This window comes from Sapajus apella, unplaced genomic scaffold, assembly GCF_009761245.1.
Source record: "Sapajus apella isolate SASKATOON/1434 unplaced genomic scaffold, GSC_monkey_1.0 scaffold4, whole genome shotgun sequence".
NCBI lineage: Eukaryota > Metazoa > Chordata > Mammalia > Primates > Cebidae > Sapajus > Sapajus apella.
Genome location: NW_022436944.1, coordinates 44898129 through 44912708, shown reverse-complemented (window position 1 = coordinate 44912708; position 14580 = coordinate 44898129). Strand labels below are relative to the sequence as shown.

Below are 14580 nucleotides of genomic sequence, written 5' to 3'. Positions count from 1 at the left end.
TTTGAGACGGAGTTTCGCTCTTGTTACCCAGGCAGGAGTGCAATGGCCCGATCTCAGCTCACCGCAACCTCCGCCTCCTGGGTTCAGGCAATTCTCCTGCCTCAGCCTCCCGAGTAGCTGGGACTACAGGCGCGCACCACCATGCCCAGCTAATTTTTGTATTTTTAGTAGAGACAGGGTTTCACCATGTTGACCAGGGTGGTCTCAATCTCTTGACTTCTTGATCCACCCGCCTCGGTCTCCCAAAGTGCTGGGATTATAGGAGTGAGCCACCGCACCCAGCCCTAACTCATCCTTGAATCCCCAGTACTTAGTACAATATCTGGTCATTAATAACGGGTACTTAATAAACGCATGTTGCAGAAATGAATAAACAAATGAGTTTGTAACCAACTAACTGCTAAGAACTCACCCCAATCTTACACAATTACCAGGCTCCACTGAATGAACAGATTGCTTCCCACTTAATTTTTTTTTTCTCTGTACTTGAAATACGTACAGTCTTTATTCACACATGGAATCTATTCTCAGGTAATACTGACTTCATGGTGCTGTTCCACATGAGATCAGCATATTTGTATGTGAAGGAAAGGGTATATTCAATCACTATGATATTTTATGAGCCTGGTAATAATAGATATGTTTAAACATTCATATGCTTGATTGATCCTTCTTAACCACACGTTTGGCTCAGCTGTTTTGCTAGCATTTTACTTTAGAGCCTTTTTAATGCAGTTATTATTTTTTTCCTTTATCATAGGAATAAAGAAGTTTTAACAAATACCCCTAAGGTTAAAATAATGCATAATACTTTAAAAATGTGTGAGCTCTGGTGATTGTCTCAAGATGTTAATAACTTAAGTTTCTGCTGAAATAATTTTGTTTTGAACTTCTTCCAGTAGACTCCTTCCTTCTCACTTTCAGAAAATTTACCCTTTGAAAGCCTGAATAGAAAAAAATAGTTTTCAGATTAACAAAACTGCTTTATGACATAATGTGTAGTTCTCCAGTTTAGTTTTGTTATGATTTGCTAGCAAAGAAGTTTAGGCTCTGTTCATCTCCTAAATACCTTTATATTGTTAAAGCTTCCTGAGCCAAGTTAAATGAAATAAGGAAGCCTAAAATAGGTCAAATTTGCATTCTGATTATTTGCAACAGTTTCTAATCCCACAAAGTATTTTTTTCCTTCATGCTTAAGGTAAGGATTACCTACCAGTTTTCCCCCCAGTATATCTATAAGCATTTTTTTGTCCAAGAAGGAATATACTATATAATTTAGCTATTCATTTATGCAAATGATAGTAAACAGACTTATAAAGACAGATAATAAACAGCAAATGAGGTTATTTTGTTTCACGCTTTATGTTGTCGGAGTTCTGAGCATGGTTTAGTGTTTTCTATTCATGACTTTATATTACCAAATTACTCCCTGATGGCGTCTCAGATGTGCTTTTGTCTGCAAATGAGAAGGAATAAAATACCAGGACATTAACGTTAAATTACAATCGTTAATGGCGTAAATACGAAAATAATTACTGCATCATACCATCAATTGTTATGTGTTCATTACTGAAGTTCTTGTAAAGCCTTCATTTTCTTGTTACAATTATTTTTTCCTTTATTTTTGTCTGGCTATTTTATAGCCCTGACAGTACTTTAGCAACATTCAGCAGTTACACAAGCCATTTAATCGGGCTCAAAGCTTCATTTAAACTTCATTTAGCTGCATTTTATTTGTGTATATATGCCTTTTACTTCTTTCTGACAGTCAAAAGGCACTTCCGGCACAGGTGCTGGAGAGAGGTGTCGAAGGAGACTATCTAAAACCAGCAATAAACTTCAGAGAAGGGTTTAGACTTACTTTAACACGGCTCGATAAGATACCTTTATTAAATAATCAAACTTATTGCGTCCCCATCCTCTGAAATTTTAGCTTCAGGGTTCTTTTCTTCTTCTTCTTCTAGCACCACTTTTTAAAATTAATTTATAAATCTGCGGCCAATCAGGCAAGATGCTTTTAAATCTTAGACTCTCTTCCATTCTGTTTCTTCTCCTCTGCTCCGCCTCACCTCTTTCTCTGACTCCTACCTCTTTCCTCTTCTCTCAGTGGTCTGTCCCTAAGCTGGCGGGAAAGGGACCCCCTCCAGACAGACAGACAGACACACACACACACTCTCTCTCTCTCACACACACACACACACACACACACCCCACACTCAGGCCGCCTGGTCCTCGAAGGGTCGTCCAGGTGCACCCTTTTGTCTGCTCCACTCCGTGACCATCACTTCACCTCTGCCTGTCTGTCTTGCGCGGGGAGTGTCAGGGAAACTCACCCCACGCAGAGAGCTGCAAGGGGGCTGGGTGGGGGATGTGGAGGCACAGCGGGCGTCTAGCACCCGAGCATCCTTAGCCGCGCCGCGCGTACACACACACACACACACACACACACACACACACACACACACACTGAGCTTCTGTCACCTGTTCACTTTCAACGCCAGCTCTATCTCTAGGTAAAACTTATCCCTCGTCCCAACCCCCACCCGTACCTTCAAGAGTCCACGTACCAGACATCCCGTGCACACCTTTTTCAAAATATCCGGAGGGAGAAAAGTGCATACTGGGGCACACTACAATTACACAGATCCCGAGAACCTCTTCTCGGTTTTACCGCCCCCACTCCACATCTTTTCTGCAATCACACACAGCCTCTTCCTGCCAAAGCGCGCGCACAGCCAGCACCCCTTCCACGCTGACAGCCCAGGCTTGGAGCGTCAGCCTCCAGGGCTCTGCCCCTGGCCGGTCCGTCTGCGAGGCGCCAAGCCCCTAGTACTCTCTCTAACTCCTGCCGTGTGCAGACTGGCCCTACCCGCGCCCTAGGCCCAGCCAGTGCTTAAACTTTTTCTCGCCGTTTCTCTGGCCCCAAAGCATGCCACAACCCGGAGTTCCGACACCCCGGCCCCGATCTTAGACCGCTACAGGGGAATGGAGCGAGAGCCCCTGCTCCCAAGGGCGCCGGGTCTCGCAGTGCCCAGCCCTAACCTGAGCAGGACAGCTCAGGACCCGGCAGGGATGCGAAGGGAGCCGGGGTGGATCCCGCTGGCAGGTGCAACTTGCCAGCGACTCCTGGGCTCACGCCCCTGGGGACGGCGGGTTTGGCCTAATGAGAACAAAGCTGGAGTCCGGGAGACTGTCAGACAGGCGCTAAGACAATAGCAATAAAGGGAACTTGGAAGAGGACTGCTGCGCAAAGTTGTCCGCGAGTCCATATGTCCTGTGATGGGTCTCGGGCTCCAGCTGCAGATCCCCCACCCTCCAGCCCCCGGCCCCGCCGCGGTACACGCAAAATCCCTGCTAGGCAGTGGGTCCCTGGATGCCATGCAAATGCCCCGGTCTCCCAGACGCAGCTTGGGGCTCCCGGGACGCACTGGGCTTGGACAGCAGCCGCCCAGCAGGAAGACCCGCCAGCGCGCTCTCCTGGCTTTACCTTTCGGCGGGCTGCCTGGGAGTCCGCGGCGCGCCGCCCGCTGGCTGTGCCCTCAGCCCCTGCCGCCGCAGCTGAGAACAGACAGCAGGAGCCCGGCTCGCTGCGCCCCGCCCCCGGGCGCCAGGCCCCGCCCCCGGGCTCCACGTCCCGCCTCTCCACGCCGGCCCGCAACCGCGCGGAGCCACGATGGCCCAGTGGGGTTTCCGCGTGAGCTGAGCCGGAGGCGACGGCCGCGGCTGCTACTGCTGCCACTGCTGCTGCTCTGGTTGCTGCCCCTGCCGTCTTCACCGCTGTGGCTGATGCATGCCACAGGCCAACCAGGATGTCCCAAATTGCCAAGGAGTACGGCCGCCCTCCTCCCCAACAAAAGAGACCATTGGAAATGAACTCCAGAATAGGGCTACTCTGTGTTCCGTGCACCTGCAGCATCAGCATCAACTGGGGGCTTGCTAGAAATGCAAATTTCTGGGCCCTACCCCAGATCTAATGAACCTAAATCCCTGGGGATGGGGCCTAGCATGGTGTACTTTAAGAAGCTCTCAGGGAGACTCCAAGCACATTAAAGTTGGACAGACACTGCTGAGAGAACTAAGTAGCTGATGAGATGCATGCTCCCTCAGTCCTGAGACCCACGAGGCCACCCTGGCTAAGGGTTTAACTTGGCAGTGTTTGCGAAGCTCAAGTGTACTTGTCTGCACCCTGGATGTCATTCATCTTGCTTTATTGACTGCGAAGTCTTTAGAGATAAACAGAGGGGGGAATACATTTACTTCTGATCTGACAGCTCTAATGAGCTCAAAGAAGAATTATGTAAACATTATTAAGTGTAATAAACACGTGTCGGCATCAGGCAATCTTCTCTGGAGAAGGCTTGGCAAAAGCTGGAATGAGCCAACGTTTTATTCATAATGTCTTTTTAACTTTATGTTGCCTGTGTAATAGGCCTTTGGCTTTGCTGTTGCCCAGACGGAAAATCATTACCCCAATAATGGATGAGCTAGTTCAAAAGGAGAACCACTGGGATGCTGAGCACTTTCATTCATAAATGCTATGTATCAGGCACAAGGGAAACCATCTTCTGCCAATGTGCCATTTTAATTATCCGACTGGTGTACAGTTTCTTGTTCAACTTCCTAAGGCATCAACTGTAGAAAACAAATAAAAGCAATTCACTTACCATTTTATTTGTAGTAAGTTCTCCTTCTCACTTTTTCCCTCTGTACTTTCCTGAACTTTGGACATTGTTAAATACAGATGTTCCTAGACTTACAACAGGGTTACCTTCTGATAAATCCATTGTAAATTGAGAATATAGAAAATGCATTTAATATAACCTACTGAGAATCGGAGCTTAGCACAGCCTACCTTAAACATGCTCAGAACATTTATAGTCCATAGTCTACAGTGAGGCAGGATCATCTCGTAACATAGCCCACCGTAGAGTATCAGTGGTTGACCCTGGTGGTTGCATGGCTGGCTGCCACTCAGCCTGTCTCTCGAGAGTATCCTACTGCTTTAGAATCATCATAAAGTCACAATATTTAAAAACTATAAGTTGAGCCATCTTAAGTACGGCACTGTCTTTACTGGAGGAATTGAAGATCCATTGCGAGGGAAGAACTTGATGACGCTGCCTTGACCTCCTCTGCTAGCTCTAGAAATTGATTCTGGTTTAGAATGTTTATTTGGAGTAGATGTAGAAGTTTGAAGTCCTGATCCTCCAGAAAGCATTGTCAAAGTCTTGCTCTGGTATCCAGAGCAAGTGAGCCTTCAAAAGACCTCTTCTCTACCACCTTCATGTTCCTGCTTCCTAAAAAATGTCAACCTGTTCTCAGCACCAAAAGCATTACCATTTTAAGTAATGAAAGAAAAACATTATTATCAAGAAAATCAGTCCATCAGAGAATCCAAAACAGTTTGGCTCCTCATCCCAAATTTCAAGAGTAATATGGGAGAGAATACTAGAAACCTGAAACTACATTGCTTACTCTAGAAAGGACATAGAATAGGAACAAAAAGACAAGGAAAGGATGAAGGAAGAAAAGAAGGGAAAGAAGGAGGGAGGAAGAAAGAAGGTAAGAAGGAAGAGAAGGAAGGAGAAGGAGAGTGGAGAAAAAAGGAAGGAAAGGCATATTAACAGCTACTAAGACATTTAAAAATAAAAAGAAAATTGGAAAGAGATGGCAGGATACACGGAGGGCAATGTGGCAGGGAGCTTCATGCTTATCCAACTGTATGTCAAGAGTAAGTTTCTTAGATCAGTCTCTAAAGGAACAGACCCTGAGTAAGGATTCAAGTGATTTATTAAGAAAGTGCTCACAGGAGAAATCAGTAAGGATATTGGGGAAAGTGGCAGAGGCAGCAGAACAGGAAAAGAGAAGACGCTGAACAAGGGTCCAAAAGTCCCACAGCAGTGAACAGGGCTTGGCTTGATTCTGTAGGGAACCTCTGGAGTTTAAGTTAAGCCTCTAAATTGCCCTACACAGAATGAAGAGAGCTAGGCAGTTTATTGGTAAACAGCCTCCCAGGGGAAATAAACTTCTTGGCACTTCTGTAGGCTCCAGTAGCTTGAGAGCAGTCCTTCAGAGAAAAGGCAAAGTTGCTAGTCATTGAAAGCAAGGGAATTTAGAAATTTGGGGAGGTGGGATGTCACACAAAAAAATAGTAAAAAGAATTGTGAAGTATGTGAGCTGATTCTCAACTTTGTCTACTTCAGTGGGGGAATTAAGGAGGCTTGGAAAATGTGGAGTCATGTCAAAGCACTAAGATGTAGACCAGCTCTCCAGTGTCCTCATAACCTTGTGACCCACGTGAGCCAGCATTTGGATACCTGGCATAAGAATGTATGGACAACCAGTCGCTCTTAGCCAAAGAATTCATAACAACTCACCCAAGTGCAGATAAATAGTAGGAATTTGCCCTTCTTTCTCTTTTCTCATTCCTGTCTCTAAGACCAGAGGAAAGGGGAGTTCTGCCTTGAAAATGGAAGGAAAAGGTATATCAAAACCAAGCCTCGGTTATCCTTGAATCCTTTGTGCTGATTTGAAAAGAGGAGTAAGAACAAACTCGTTTTCGTCTCAACAAAGTCTCCTTAAGCTCAAGGCTGGTCCATGATCAGGAAAAGAGAGCTCTGAATTGGAGACAAAACTGGAAATTCAAATTTAAAACGTAATGGGTTTTTAACAGTTGAAACTGAGTAACTGCAAGTTAACCAGAAATTACGATAGCTACCAAAGGTCTCGCTAAGGGGTCTTCTACCCGATGGAAAAGGGGAAAATTGACATAATGCATTTGAGACCGTGGTTTGAGAAAAACATAATAGTTTCATGTTTATACTTCAGTTTGTACAATAAGTTAGTTATATTTGAAATTGTTTGCTCCTGGCTGCCTCCCATGATATGTCCTCAAGTAACTTTTCCTACCTTAGGTGAGCCTCCACACCAATGTTTACTGGGATAGCTGTGGCCTGGCATGGCTAGTCCTGCCCAACCATGTGCCCTGAAATATGGAAAATATTAGCACAGCACAAAGGAAAAGCTATCATATAACTATATGTGGTTAAATGCCACATATAAGTCGAATTATTTTGCTTTATTTTGAGGAAAATGACTAGCCTAGAAATACTCATAGAATAGGTTCTTCTCACTCTTCATTTGTAATTTCCTTCAAAATATCTATTTAAATAAGTTGCTTTTTTATTTTGGTTGGAACATGTGGCCCTGGGAATATGCACGTTGGTTCAACACTTTAGGAAACTGTTTCTATCATTAATTGACAGCTGATTTGGATGATAATCTGAAGGTAAGAGAATCTGGCTTTGAAGATATTGTCATTTTGTCACCATACAGATGTCAGGAGCCCAGTGTTCATTTTCACCAGTGTTTGGAATGCTCTGTTCTGTCTCAGTTGGAGATTCCAGCTCAAGTTTTCTATCTCTTCCTCCATCCTGTCTGGCACTTCCTAACCTGCCCTCTTGTTAGATTCTATTCCCAGACTTCACGTACTCCATTTCCCACTTGGACCATGAGTCTAAGATAAGATACACAGTACATCCTGTGCTGAAACAGAGTGTGTGATAAATATGATTCATTAAACACAGTGTACATCAATTTCAGGTCAGGGTAGAAAATATACAGCACAATGAACGGTCTATAGTTTGAGATTCAAGGAAGTGCAGTCGTCCCATGGAGGGTATTCAGTGGCATTATCAATCATGGAAGTAAAAGTGGAATGGTTTGTGGTTTGCTGGAATGTCATAAAGATGTTTTCCACTTCTATTCTCACTCCCCCACAAACTCTCACCTGATTTCCTTGATGATCATAAAATCAATCTACCACCTGTGACTAATTCACAATTACCCTATCTCCCTATTGATATCACTTTTTAGGGCATCAGTTACAGTCATATTATTATCCAAGAGAAGCTTTTCAAAAATAACTTAATAGAGGTTGTCAAAACTTATTCACTGACCATAGCCTTAGAATTCAACATCTTGGAAGGGAGTTGATCTTCTGATTTCCCAAAGACTAGAATTTCTTTGAAAAATATTCTAAGATCTGACTCTAACTGCTCACTGAAAAAAAAAAAAAAAAAAACTTTTCCCTGCCACTTTATATCTTAAAGTCTCAGTTTTCAGGAAATTAATATCGGTGATAGGGGAAATGTGAATATACTGAGAAAATCAGAATTTATGGAGGATATACAATGTGCTTAATACAATTGACTCATGAAATTTCATATTCATAAATATTCTTGATTAATCTTTCTGAACTAAATAGTTGTTTTGGAAGAGAAATTTTCAAATGTAAACTCATATTTCATGTAAAAATAAATTATTATGATCAATTAAAACATGTAGGTAATATTCCAAGTTGCAGTATTAGCATAATAAAATATGTGTTTGTGTAAAACATCCAAAGATTTACTTAGCACAAAGAAAGATCTTTATCTATTTTTTTGGCTTTTAAGAAAATTGTGAAATTAAGTCAACCTCAATTAAAACAAAAAGATATATATGAAAATTTCATCAAATTTCTATAAATTGTGTACTAGTTGCATAGCTGATTTCTATTACAGTTATAGAGACGACGTAACTTCGGTCTAAAAGGCTGTATTCAAAAGCTCATGCTTCCACTTTAAGTATCTTTTCTCCCTTCTTCACAGCCTCTCAGACATCTGTCTTCAACCAAATCAAATCTCCATGTGAAGTACTTAATGCTCTGTAAAATCGACACACAAATACACTTTGGCATTCACTAATTTACATAACCTTAGGAGTAAATTCCATCACATATCTACAGGGATTCTGAAGTAGGTATATATGTCAACATGTGTATCCATAGGACAATATTCTTGATTTTATATAAAGTTTTGATTAAATAATTCACATCTTAAAATTAGAAATGAAGGAAGGTCATCTTCAATGTAATGTTCACTGACTGCTCACTGCCTACTAGGTACTGTTATCATAAAGATGAACAAGACACAGCCCTCCCAGCCCACTGTAGATTTAGGGCCATAACTGCAGATTGCATAAACTCTTACATAAATGAAGCTGGAAATTCTTTGCAATTGGCGTATTCCAAAACACTACACATTTTTTCTTTACATTCACAATTATAATAAGATTTTCTCATAGATGAACTTTAAAACTATAGCAGTAGTTTGCCAAAAAAATAATCCTTTGGGAATTTTAATTAAAATTTTATGTATCAATATGATACATAGGACAGTTGTGGAATTTAAATCTTGTTTTAATTTTTTAAGTTCCTATTTTTCACTAGAAAGATTCAGTATCCCCCTTCTTTTGCTCTAGTGATTTGGAGGTTATAACATTCAATTTTTACTCTATGTTGCTAAATAACATTTTGAACTACATTTCATTAACTTTATTAGGAATTAAACATCTTTATTAAACTATTTGTGGGAGATAATAATTTTGTATGTCTTTATCTTCTTCCCTCCAAAGTATCCCCAATAAAAATTTAAAAATAAAGAAATATGACATCCAGATATATACTATTATTTGTTTTTGAATTCTGTGCATGTTCTTCCAAGAAGTGTATTTAACATCTCTCTCAGGTTTAAGAATCATACACATAAGGTACTAGTTAATTCTGGTGCTACTATGCATACCAACTAGAATTGAACAATTAAGTAAATCTTAGATTGGCAGATTGTAAGAGATAGGTTTCTCACGGTTGCAGTGGGAGGTAACAGATAAGCAAAGAGGGGAGCTACAAGAATCCATGAGGTAATGGATTACAGTAAAAAAAATCTGTATAAACTCATGTTTAGCTTAATATACAGAGATGGTTACATATAGAAATATTTATAGACATGTCGATATATACTGTTTAGTATATACATGTATATGTTCTTGGTCTGTCAAATCAGTGGGCCTAGAAGCAAAGACACCCCAGTAGCAGTGAACACACTTAGTGCCCAGATCTTGGTTTCTAATACCATTCTCCAATAAACAGAACCAAGGCTTCTTGGAGAAATGACCGATTCTAGCTTTGGGACAGGAAATGTTAATAATTATCAAAATAACTAATATTTATGAAATCACTCTCTGTTCCTGTAAATGAGCTATGTATTTTATATGTATTTTTTTTGTTTTCCTTTAACACTCACAAAAGTGGCCAAAGCATGTAATCCCAACACTTTGGAAGTCTGAGGTGGGAGGATCACCTTCAGCCAGTAAGACCAACCTGGGCAATATAGTGACACCCTGTCTCCACACACAAAAAATTAACAAATTAGTCAGCTGTGGGGCACACACCTGTAGTATCAGCTACTCAGGAGGTTGAAATTACTTAAGCTGATGAGTGTGAAGTTTCAAGGTTGCAGTGAGCTATGATCAGGCCACTGCTCTCTAGCCTGGGTGATTGATCAAGACCCTGTATCTTAAAAAATAGCAAACAAATAAACAAACAAAAAAATATCTCAATAAACCTATCAGGTAAGAACTGAATCTAAATTTTAGGGTCTCACAACTCAATACCATTTTGAATACTACAAACTGAGTCTAAATTTTAGGGTGTCACAACTCAATACCATTTAGGTTTTTGTTTGATTTTTTTTTCCTTCATGACTAAAAACCAGGAAAACCCTTTCAAGCAGTTTATTTTTCATTAAAATTATTGGTGTGGTAATATTTGTTCATCTATGCATATCTGACAGTACCTTTTTGTTAGCGCTGACCATAAAAAAAGGCCTAACCAGGAATACATATAATTAGACATAAAGAGTATTTTTTCTTGAAATTCTATAGAGATTCTTCTTTCTTTTGGAGCATTTAGATTTTGATATAATCTGGTTGTGTTCCTTCTTTGGGTAATACAGCATTACATGATGCTAATTTACTTTTTAAAATTAATAACGTACATTAGGAAATGCTTGGGTATGGGCTTTTTTTGGTAATGTTAATTAATACTCAAGAGTGTATTGATCTGAAGGCTCAAGTATTTTAGAGAAATTGTCTGTATTTTAAAATTTTCTGAAATTTCATATGCCTTCAGCCTATCTAACTGATCCTTGATTTTGTTCCATTATCGGCACTCCTCAAACTGTGCTTCAGAGACAGCGGAAGGCCAAGCCCTACAGTGGGTAAAACATAATTGTTCTAAGTTAATAATGGTGGCCCCTTTCTGCACTGGGGACAGAAACATGCAATGCAAGTTTGGTAAATGAGTCAGGGGAAAAATGTGTGTCTCTGTGTGTGAGTGAGTATGTGTGCACCCGGGAAAATGGTTCTTTTTCTTAATAAAAAGAGGGATACACTGCTCTGGATTTATGACAACCAACCTATCACAATAAGATAATGTAATGTGATGAAAAATATAGAGTAGAAAAAGGAAGAAAAACTCTTACTCCTTGATCACATTGTTGGGCTCCTATATTAATCTAACTTGGAGCCATCATATTGCCAGATTTCTTGCTTTATAAAAAAATATATTATTGTTTCAATTATTTTGAGTTGGGTGTATTCTACTTACAGACAAAAGCATCATCAAATATTTTTAACATTCTTCTATCCATTTTCTCCTTTTTTCTTTATTTCTCATGATTTATATTGACCCTCCTAGATATATTTAAAACATTTTCTCATGAAAGATAACATATTTACAGAAAATGATACAACACATTAATATAGAGTATAGTGAATTAAGAAGCAATATTGGAAATAGCATTCTGGTCAAGAAATAAAATATAGCCATCCACCCAGAAGCCTCAGCATACCATTCTTCAACTCTCTGTCATCTTCCTTGATAGTAACCACCCTCCTGACTTCTAAAATATTCTATAGTATAGTATGTTTTCTTCTTCTTTTCTCTATAGTTTTCCACTGATGTGATGTATTCCTAAATAATGTAGTTTGGTTTGACTCTGGAGTTTTATCTGAATAACACAGTATGTATTATTTTAAGACTGCTTCCATTCTTTCATTCCATGTTATGTTTGAGAAATTCATCCATGTTCTTTTGAGTAGTTGCAGTTAATGTTGTTGCTTTTTAGTACATTATTTCAACGTATGAATATAACACAATTTCCATATTCATTATGCTGTGGATATTGAATTGGTCCCAGTTTTTGCCTGTTGCAAACAATGCTGCTACCACTGTGCTTGTTTACGTATCATGTTAGTACCCCCCACCGTCTGAGAGTGTATAGTTTGAGTAGATTTGCAAAGTTGTAGGGTAAGTATACAGACAACTTTACTAAAAATCGCCAAATTGTTTTCCAAAGTGATTCACCAATTTATACTCACTGAAGTAGTTTATGAAAGTTTTCTATTGCTTTATATCCCTTCCAACATTTGGTATTGCTAAACTTTAAAAAAATGGCCAATCTGTTGGGCAGGTGATACCTCACAGTGGTTTTATTTTGCACATACCTAACTATTGATGGGAATGTTTAAAATATTGTACTTTTCAGAAGTTTACTGGCCTAATATATTGTCTTGTTTGTTAAATGCCTGTCTTAGCCATTTTTGTGTTTCAGTGAGGCATTTATCAAAGGAAATTCTGATTTAAAAACGTTAACATTGACAACACAGAGCCTGGAAAAGAACTTGGTGAATCTAAAATGAATATAACTCATCATTCCTGATGCACTTAAAAACCATTTCACTTGTACTTTGAACGCCTTTTAACTTTTCACTGCCAAACCAAGCCAATAATAAATTTTAAATGCTAGAAGAAAATTAATACATTTAAATTCATTAATGTGTCTACATCTGTAAGGCAAATTGTGCAAATCTCTTAGCAACAATCTGTAAAATATATTATAAATGCTTTTAAAACCCCTTCAAGTAATAGTCTTATTTAAATTTTAGTTATGATATCTGAGATGCCACATTCTATAATTTTAGCATAGTTCTAAATTTTCAGATTGTTATTCTATTATATAAACAGAAATATCAATGGCAAAGTCATTTCTTGAGTTTCTGTCTACTGAAAGCAAAGGTCCTGGTGGAAATTGATTAGTAAGTTGAAGCCTCTCTTTAAGAAACAATGGTATCTATCTGAATTACACATAATTTTTAAGCTCTATGCAGAAGTGATTTGCTAAAATATCAGAATTGAGTTCCTCTTCTTCTCCAAAGAAATACATATTTTAAAACATAATGTATAACATAGCACATAAATATAAACATACAGAGTTCCCATGACATGTTTTGCTTTTTGTATGTGTATAAATATAAAATATTAGCATTAATCAAATTGTGAAGCACATTAATCTGTTTATATTAAAATAGAGTTAATATGTGTCATACTCAGAAAGAAAAAACAAGAAAACTCCCTTTACTGAAATGTAGATGATGTGGGCGTTTATTGGGGGTTATTGGGTTTTTTGCTTGTTTCTTTGGAGGGTTATTAAAATATGTTAACATGCTATGTAATTTTACTGTTAAAGAAGTACAGAAATGTTACAGAAAACTGGTTTAAAATATCCTTTTGAAAATGACTTCATATTTTAACTATGACAGAGTAACCAGATGAGGACCTCTGAGCAAAAGGAACTATAAAATGGTAATAAATATATGAAGCCATCATTTGCAGGATTTATCAATAGGCTGGACAAAGATTACGGACCTTGAAAGAAGAGGAACACAAGAAGTGAGATCTGTGATCACCCCAATGACACTTGGGCTTTCTCAATGGCAGGAAAATGGAACTTACAGGATTAATGGTCTCAGTGATCTGAAACGGGAGAAATTGGTGATCCAGGATGTGGAAACATCTGAAATTTGCAAGGCATGTTAACTAAGAAGAGAGCTATGCTGAAAGGGCCCCCAGCAGTGTGTGGGGGGATTGTTGGAGTCCTTGGTCGAGGACTGGGCTACATATGTGCAGAGTGAAGCTTCACAAAAAATACTGGTTTTTTGGTTTTTTTTAACCGGCTGAGAACTGAATAGTAGTTCTACAGTGCGTATATAGTACAGTGCATATACTGCTGGAATTTATTGGAGTTCCAGCCAGTCAACGTGATGAGATCTCACTTGTTATTCAGTTGAGATTCAGATAAATAATTTCTTAAGATTAAGAACCATGCCCTAGAGTAAGGGATTGCCCTGGGCTGAACTTAATAACTAAAAACTTAATATAAATAAAGCCATTAAAAAATAAACCCACATAAGACAAGATCAAAAGCATCTACCAGGGAATTCGCTGTCAGACTTAAAAAGCCAACATTGTTTAAGGAAGACAACCAAATTCTAGATGCCCTATAATTTATGATTATAGTGCTCATCATATAGCCAAAAATTACCAGACATATTTAAAAGAAATGAAAAAAGGTGACTCATGGTTGAAAGAAGACACAATCTATATAAGTCAGTACCAAATATACAGATGTTGGAATTAGTAGACAAAGATTTTTAAGCAGGTTTTATAAATATTTTAAAGGATAACATAATCATGATGAATGAACAGATGGGGTTTCTCAGAATGGGTATGAAAACTATAATTTGAAAAAAACGGAAATTATAGAATTGAAAACCATAGTTTTTGATAAAAATTCACTTGACAGCTTTAGTCATAGCTTGACAACATTTAAAAGGTCATTGAGCTCAGTGGCAAATCAA

At 39.1% G+C, this 14580-nt stretch overlaps 1 protein-coding gene across 1 annotated transcript in view; it reads right to left on the bottom strand.

The window, feature by feature from the left end:
• The window catches only part of LOC116538152, a 34133-nt gene extending 28915 nt beyond the window's left edge, over positions 1–5218 (bottom strand). Inside the window, exons 1-2 of the mRNA XM_032260403.1 lie at positions 5075–5218; positions 3488–3699 (exon numbers count right to left, since the gene is read on the bottom strand). Of these exons, the coding sequence (XP_032116294.1) occupies positions 3488–3699; positions 5075–5218 (356 nt within the window). The remainder of the gene's footprint in view (positions 1–3487; positions 3700–5074) is intronic.
• Positions 5219–14580: the final 9362 nt, after the last annotated feature.